The sequence below is a fragment of the Euprymna scolopes genome, chromosome 2, assembly GCF_053919585.1.
Source record: "Euprymna scolopes isolate OS-2025 chromosome 2, ASM5391958v1, whole genome shotgun sequence".
Lineage (NCBI taxonomy): Eukaryota > Metazoa > Mollusca > Cephalopoda > Sepiida > Sepiolidae > Euprymna > Euprymna scolopes.
This window is the reverse complement of record NC_136483.1, coordinates 105,962,927-105,971,698: the sequence shown is the minus strand read 5'-3', so window position 1 is coordinate 105,971,698 and position 8,772 is coordinate 105,962,927. Positions and strand designations below refer to the sequence as shown.

At 35.6% G+C, this 8,772-nt stretch overlaps 1 protein-coding gene across 1 annotated transcript in view; it reads left to right on the top strand.

The window, feature by feature from the left end:
- Positions 1-8,772, top strand: part of LOC145293997 (dynein axonemal heavy chain 10-like) — a 345,710-nt gene that overhangs the window by 197,421 nt on the left and 139,517 nt on the right. Inside the window, exons 49-51 of the mRNA XM_080140914.1 lie at positions 3,206-3,294; positions 6,686-6,883; positions 7,895-8,128. Of these exons, the coding sequence (XP_079997040.1) occupies positions 3,206-3,294; positions 6,686-6,883; positions 7,895-8,128 (521 nt within the window). The remainder of the gene's footprint in view (positions 1-3,205; positions 3,295-6,685; positions 6,884-7,894; positions 8,129-8,772) is intronic.

The window sequence follows — 8,772 nt, the reverse complement described above, 5'->3', positions numbered from 1 at the left end:
TATTTTTTAAATTTCTATAATTTTTTAAATTTCTACGTCTTTTATTTCCTAATTTATAAAATCTATACATTAACACTTTAGTTAACTACACTTAAGAAAACGGCGTGTTTTTATAGAATATGAAAATTATAAATTTGAATAAATAGTTAATGTCCTTGATGAGTAATATGATTAGGAAAAGTAAAAAAAAAATTACAATTCACAATATTGTCATGTCGCCTGTAATGGTTCTCTATATAGTTGACATCCAATCTGATATTCCTTTATTCTGTGAATCTGGAATGTCTAAAAAGAGTACATGAAATAGGCAGTAACAAGTCTTTGAAGAATTCACATTCAATTTTTTCTAGGGAGCGTTCATTATTTAGGTTAAAAGTGTATTGATTACTTAGAAAAATAATAACATAAAAATTTAAACAGTGTTTTGTTTCAAAATATAATCCCATGGACCCATGAACAGCGACCCACAATGATAATGGGGTCTATTGAAGCAGATGGTAATGTGAGAATGAAATTATCTTCGACTTCCTCTACAAATGAGTGTGTTCGGAAATGAATTATTATAATGACAAACGAACATATACTACATTACCCTTCCCCAAACGTGGAGCTAATGCTTGGGAGAATGGTATCATGACAAACGAACATATACTACAACATTCCCCTAAGTAGGAGGTAATTACTGGGAGGATGATATCATAATAATAGAACAGATACTACACTACCCTCTCCCACAACAAATTGAGTATTGAAATAATTGATTGTTTTTGTTTTACGGCATATCAACCCTTTTCAGGTTATTTAATGCCGAATCCAAAGATTTTGAAGAAAAATATTTTAATAGAATATATTTGTTGTTTTCAAGTCAGTTTCTAACAGGTACTACCACTCGGGGTCAGAGTGGACCTGGGAGCAATGGCAATTAATAATAATCATAATTTGTGTATTCATTCTTTTGTGGATTGTAATCTTCATCTTCATAGTTGTTGTTGTTGTTTCATTACATTTGGCCAACTTATCCTCTGGCCTTCTTCAGCTGATTAACAACGATGGGATAAGAATGCTGAGTCTCTTAACTGTATCCCCAATAATTACTGCCTTCCATAGTTGTTGTCTCACCACGTTTTGGCCAACTAATCCTCTGACCTGCTTAGGTAGAATTTAAACCACTATCTTCAGACAATACTATCTGGAACCGTAGAGAGTCAACGCCTCTATTCACTGTACTACAAAGGGCGATCAAAGTTTGGATTTTATGGTCTTATAGATCCACTTTCTTGTCTTCTTATCTGGTTTTCCATTACCAAAAAAATAAAATTAAATAAAATAATGCCAACGGACTTGACAATGGATGAATTAATAAGAACACAAAAATATATATATATATATATACATATATAAAACCATTCGGTACGGACCCGACTATTGAAGACCAAATAAGACCACAAAAATTGGATTTATAAGACCATAAAATTCAGCCAATCAATTAAATACAGATGCAGTGACCTAACTACAAAATGGCTGTTGCCAATAAGCATCTCAAGCTAATACTAATAATAGTACTTGTAAAAGTTATAAAAAATAACGGTACAAAATTATTTTATTTTATCTTATCTTTTTTTACAAAGCAGTTACCACATTCAAGGCCCAGACGCCACTCGAGGATAGCGTTTAATGTGTGTGTTGTAGTCATTAGAACATTTGCATAATAATCGTTTGTAGTGGTCATTTAGTGTAATTAGATTATTTGTAAGGAACAAGAATAAGAACTTGTTTACATTGGATTTGAATACAATGATATTGTAATCAGCCGGAAAGTAGACCAGCGGAACAGAGTTCCACAGGCGGACAGTTCTAGGAAAAAAAGCTTTGTTTATGGAATCCATGTTTAGCTTTAGGCACCGATAGAGAGTAGAGGAATTTATTGGCTGTGAATTTGGCTAGACGAGTGTTTCTTGTGAAGGATTGCCGGGGGTGGGGCCATAGATTGGACTTTGATCGAACACTTGCCATGAAAATAGTGATAGAGCAGAGACAGGCTCGCAATGTCTCTTCTGTGAGGAAGAAGTTGCAGAAAATAGAAAAGGGCATTCCCCCACTAGATTACAAAGTCGTTTTGAACTCTGTCAAGGCAGGATAGGCTGTTTTGAGCAGCTCCTGCCCAGATGTGGCAACAGTACTCCATCCTAGAACATATTTGGGTTTAACAGTTCAGAGTTTTTATTTATTTTCTCCAGTTTACTGTGTGCATACACGTGTGTTCCGAACATGGCTGCTCTCAATCTCTCTCACACAGTCTAGAAAAAAAGATAAAGATTGATTAGTCGATTCGCTACATACCACTAGTGATTTCCTGACAAGTAGCCCTAATTCTAAACTTTTCTCTTTTAATGGAATATTCTACTACTCTTAAAAAAATTGTTCGTTCTTCGTCACTGATGATACTGTGACTTGCACATGAAATTTTTGTGGCCAGAGTTGTGTAATCTCCAACCACACCTCTCCTGGGTCGGCACTGTTTTTATTCCAGTGGCAAGTAGAAATTCAGGGTGACTGGAAACCATGCCAAGATAAGTGGAGAGCACATATAATGCCTGCTATTCCCAAATGGTCACCCATCTGGTACTGGCCTGGCTCATCATTGCTTAACTTTAGTGATCTAATGAGAATCAGTGTGTCTACTCTAACTTTATATGGAAATATCATTTCGCCTCCCTACTTCCTCTTTCTCATAGAAAAGACGTTACGATTTTGTCTAGTAGGTGTTCGGCTGAGCTCCAATCTATGGTTCCTCCTTCTAAAACATTCGCAACAAGTACTTGCCTGGCTGCAACAACCGCCAACAACTTCCCTCACAGCCTATCAGTGCCTACAATTAAACGAGAATTCCATGGGTAGAGTTTCTTTTCCAGAACTCTCCATCTGTGGAACACAATACCGTGTGTCAGCTTCCCAAATGACTATAACATGGTCATCTTCAAATCTAATGTGAATAAATTCCTAATGTGCCGTCCTCTTAGATAATCTAGCCTTACCCATGTTCCACCATAGCTGATCATGTTGTCTCACTATCTACCATACATTTACCCCTTATTCTAGAGTGGCTTCTAGGCCTTGATGAGATGTGACCTTCCAAGTAAAAAAAAAACATTTTTAGCATTGTTTTCACTCACTTACGTATTATTACAAAATGTCTGTCTTTCAGGAATGGTTAATAATGCCAGTATTGATTGGTTTTTCCCCTGGCCAGAACAAGCTCTCACGGCTGTGGCCAAAGTCTTCATATCGACTGAGGTAAGTAAATTATTAAACGGTATAATTTAAAGAACTGATCAACTTTATAATTCCTATCAGTAAAGTCCATGGAAATCCCACAATTAATTTCTGTTGAAATTATACCATTACTAACCAGCAGAGCATTACTACTGTCGACCAAGGGAAGTATCTATCAAAAAGTGAAACCTGGCCAGTAATGGTTGAGGACATGCATTGCATGGAGAGAGGTAGTATGAGAATGGTGCGATGAATGTGAAATTAAAATTGGCTAGTCAGAATCAAAGTTTGATTTGTTAGCTTAAATATTATTTGGATCTGACTTTGAAAAGAACGTGGGGGGGAGTGACGTCTTTGCCGTTGCGTCCATCGCCAAATCGGAAGTGGTGAATGTTTAAATTAAGGCTAGTCAATCAATAAGAGGGGATGACTTTCGAAAATATCGGCAAAAAAAGGCGACCCCTCTTTGTAGAAAAGTGCCCAGTTGAGGATGAAGGAATTAATATTTTTAGCCAATTATTTTATATTTGTCGCTCTAAGAGTCGTGCTTTTAAACGATACCAATCTCGTGAAAATCCGTCGCCTCTGTCAAAAGTTTTAGGCAGACATACAAACATACATAGACAGATGAGATTTATATTATAGATTTCTGTTAGTGTGTTTTTCTATTTGTCCGTTCCACTTTTTCTCGGAAACTATTCGACCGATTTGGCTGAAATTTTGTATAGACCTTTGTTTGATAAGGCAATGCGAACTAAGAGTTATGGTATCCGTTCGATGCACGATTACTGATTAACAGGGATTAGTATTTCATGCAGAAAAAAGGCACAAATTTAACCATATTCGATCATTAATTCGGTATAAAGAACTCATTTTAAGTCAATGAACTATAACTTTTACCCATTTTGAAATTGCATAAATTAAAGAAAAACAGTTCACTGATGGCGGCCCACGGCAATAAATTTGCAATATTGGCATCGAGGTCAGATAATTCAATATTGCTAAATAAATTGTTCCAAAATCAAATTATGCCACCCTTCTGACTAAAATGGTACAATCTATAATATAAATATCACCTGTCTGTTTAAATGTATGTATGTATGTATGTATGTATGTATGTATGTATGCCTAAAACTTTCAACAGAGGCGACGGATTTTCACAAGATTGGTATCGTTTTGAAGCTCGACCCTTCAGATGACAAATATCGAAAAATTAGCTAAAAACATTAATTCGTTCACCCTCAACTGGGCTCTTTTCTACAGGGAGGGTCGCTTTTTTCGCCGATATTTTCGAAAGTTATCCCCTCTTTTTGATTGACTAGCCTTAATTTAAACCTTCGCCTCTTCCGGTTTGGCGATGGACGCAACAGTAAAAACGTTACGATTTTTTTTTCACGTTCTTTTCCTCCTTTTGGATATGGATCGAGCCTGACTGCTTACTATCATTTTTTTCTTTTTTGCTCAACACACACTTCCAAACAGCCGGGCAACGCCGGATACTTAGGCTAGTTTTAAATAAATGTATTTAAAAAAATGGCATTCTTTTGATCGATTTAAGAATATTTAGCTGACGATTATTTTTATGTTAAGAAAACTAAAAGTATTTAAAGAATTAATACTAAATGATCTAGGTATTGCTGCTCAAAAATATTCCTGCGGGTGTGCAGTTTAAGTTGTAAAGATAGCTTCTAAACGTTGCATGACAGAAAGGGACAGGTTGTAAATTACACCATCGTGACGTCATCTAAATAAACGTAAATGATTGATTCATTAGTTTCATTTTCTTTTTTTTCACCTAATGGCGGTTTTGTTTTCACTATTTCTTTGATTCTTTTCTTTGTTCGCATTTTTTTAAAAATTACATTTTATTCGTTTTTAGATTCAATTTTTTTTTTTTTTTTTTGCCATTAAAATGAAAATCAATATTGTGGATCGAGTAATCAGTAATCAGGAAATTAAGGAAACGAAGTGGACCTTTTCATATTTATGTAGTTTATTCGTGGATCCAGTTGACCCTTCTATCCACACGCAAGCCATTGATGTTTGTGGATCCATACTAAAACAAAAACGAGAAAGGTTGGAAATAAGGAAAATATGTTCAATATGCATTTGATGAAATTCTTGTGACGAAAGAGAAAAAGAAGTTTTTCCACGTATCATCAAATGCATTCGTGAACAATACTCTGTTTAAATCATATAACATTATTGTTTCATATATATTAACATAGTTATGAAATAAAACATTCTTTTTAAAATTTAATTCATAAATTTATTGTTTAATGTTTATTAACTAGGTTTAGAAATAAAATACTATATTGTTAGTTACCATTAAGTGAAAAAAAAAAAAAGAAAATGAAATTAATTATTTACGTTCATTCAAATGGCGTAACGACGGTGTAATTTGCAACCTGTCCCTTTACTTCATGCAAGGATTAGAGGCTATTTTTATAACGTAAACTGCATACCTGCCCAGTATTCCTACCACTGGTTGCTGAACTTGTAACCACTTTTCTCACCTGGTTGCAACCCCTTGATTATTTCTTCTGAGGTGTGATTGAGGTGAAAACCAACAAGCAAACTCGCAATATTTTCGCCTCAATCACACTCTCTGAAGGCTGCCATCATGGAGACGTTTGTCACTGCAGACAAGAACATGGTCGCCAAAGCGTGTGACTTATTTTGCGCCCGCCTTGAGATGGTCGTCTCCAGTGCTGGTGGTTACTTTGAAAATTATTGTAGTATGTAACTCTAACTGCTGCAGAATAAACTGTCGGGTCTCTGCATATATAATTTTTGTTTTTATTTCCTATTTCAGTTTATCTTTGTCATGTGTCGAATTTTGCTGAAACACCCAGTATTTACTAGAAAGTGGAAGTTGGGTTCATTTTTGGCAGCCTCGTGACTCTTGCTTCCCTCATTTTGTCTTTTAGTTCTCACATTCTATGAGTGATTTTTCTGACAAAGGAGGAAGAATTATCTTTTTCTGGGTCAGAATCTATCCATCTCACACTTATCATGCGCTGTTTTTTTTTCTTTTTTTTTTTTCCTTGAAGTAGTATTTTTGTTTTAGCTCCTTACATCAAGTGGCTTCATGAATGTCTAGAGCGATTTCCATAAAAAAGGATAGTTTTTTTTTTAATATAAAACTTTACTTGCTGATTTGTTCTTTAAGTAAGAATCAATTCGTGCATTTATCATTTTATTTTATTTTATTTTATTGGCGAGGATAAGTTATACCACATAGTTGTTTAGATTTTGACAGTAAGATTTAACTTGCATGCGAAAACAGTAGTCAATCGATTGTTATTAATAAAAAGAAATTACTTGCTACCTCCTCCCCCTCCGCCCCTCAGGAAACACCCGGGAAGCGCCGCTGCTAGTTTTGAGTACTTGTTTATTGTTCTTTTTACAGAATCCCCTCGTCCCGGCAGAACATCGTCTTAACATCATTGATTACTTTGTGGTCGTCCATAAAGTTATAGAGAAATACAGCCTCAAGTTTCAGCTGAGACTCCGCAGGAACAACTACGTCACACCAAAGAACTATCTCGACTTCATTAGCACTTACTTGAGATTGCTGGACGAGAAAGACAAATTTATTCAATCCCAGGTGAGCGTTATTATTGGAAAGATTGGTTTTCTGCTTTTTTTTCCTCATCATTTTCACGTTTTTTTCTCCCACAATAAGTCCTAAAACCTTTTTAACACCTTATATGTTCAACTCATAGCTTTCCTCTTCATCTCTACTATTTTTTTAATCTCTATTTGAATATAATTGAATTTAATTCATGTAGATTTGTTTGGCATTCCGCGTATGCTTCTGGAGATGTATTCTGAGAACGATTTTATTGTTTTAAGAATTTTGGTTAATTCAATATTTAAAACTCCCTGCGTTTTTTTTTTTTTTAAATCAGAAATAATCAGAGAAAATAAAAATAAAAATCAGGAATAAGATCACTCTTGTAGAACACGTGTGTGTGTGTGTGTGTGTGTGTGTGTGTGTGTGTGTGTGTGTGTGTGTGTGTGTGTGTGTGTGTGTGTGGAGTACCATCGTTAGGGTCTCTACTTCTGAGCTAAACCTCCCAACTCCAAAGTCCAGAATATCCGCTAAGACTCGCCCCAAGCTCTCTCTCGTTGATATGTCTCAAAATCGTTCTTTCATTGTTCTTTTTTGTTGATTTCCTGAATCATCAGTGTCCGCCAAATATATCTACATTTGAAAACCTTAGTGTTCTCTCAGCTCGAAAAACATGACGTCATTCGTTATTCGCCAGCATTCAACTTCTGTTTTGTTTACCGTTTGACCTGTTGCCCCTTGCTTCGACTTTACGTCATCCATTTTTGATTCAATCCTGTGACTTATTCTAATTTACAGATTTAGATCGCCGTGCACTCAGTGTGACCCTTGTCAAAATGCACACTAGCTAACTTGATCGTCATCGACGTAGGATTCCTAATATGTAACACATATGGATCAACACAGAAATTACCTCATCTCCTCTCGGAACCCTAACGCTATCTAAGGAATTCATCGAATAATGTTGAGTTAATTCTTTTCTATTTTTTTTTTTTTTTTCAAAAAATTATTATTATGTTTTTGCTTTCTTTTTTATTTATATAGTGTGAACGGTTGGCTGAAGGTTTGTTAAAAATCAAGCAAGCTCGAGAGCAGTTGGATGTGCTTAATGAAAAGTTGGTTGTGCAGAAAATCGCCGTCAAAGAGAAAGCCGACGCATGCGAGATTTTACTAAAAGATATTTCCGAAAGGAGGCTTACGGCAAACGAGAAGAAGGAACTTGCAGTCTCTAAAGGCAAAGACATTGAAAAACAAAGTGCGATTATTGTTGAAGAGAAGGTACATTTCTTGAGCTCTTTTTGCATTCGATTTATTTATAATATTTGACACAGTAGCTAGCTTTGCAAACTGGCTATCAATTCGCAAATTTTGCTAACTTGAAACCAAAGTTAAAGAATTCGAACATTTCATTTCTAAGTTTATTGCAAATCCGAAACTGAAAACCTTCACATTTATTCATAAACATTAACATTTTGATAATTTTGATAAAAATTTATTTATTCGTATTACTCGGATTTATCTAACTACTGTTCACAACGTTCCGGTCGATGTAACTTCCGACCTTCAGGTGTATTTTGTCGAACTCGGGAATGTTTCTGTCAAACGCGGGAATTTGGACAGAATTTCTAATGGGACCCTTTATTTACTTCATGGGGGTAGCATGCTCTTGCTCCATCAGATGGGCAGCAAGATAGTTCTTCACCCTCTCTATAGTCCAGACCTTGCTCCCTGTGACTCGAGGAAAAATTTACAGGCTGCCGTTATAACAATTGAGAATATGGAAAAGGCTGTGACGAGAGTCATTGATACACTCACGCAAAAGCACTTCCATAAAGTTGTTGGAACGGTACAACAAGTGCATTGCAGTCGGGGGAGATTACTTCAAAGGAGACTAGAGTTTCATGTGTGTACTATCAATAAAA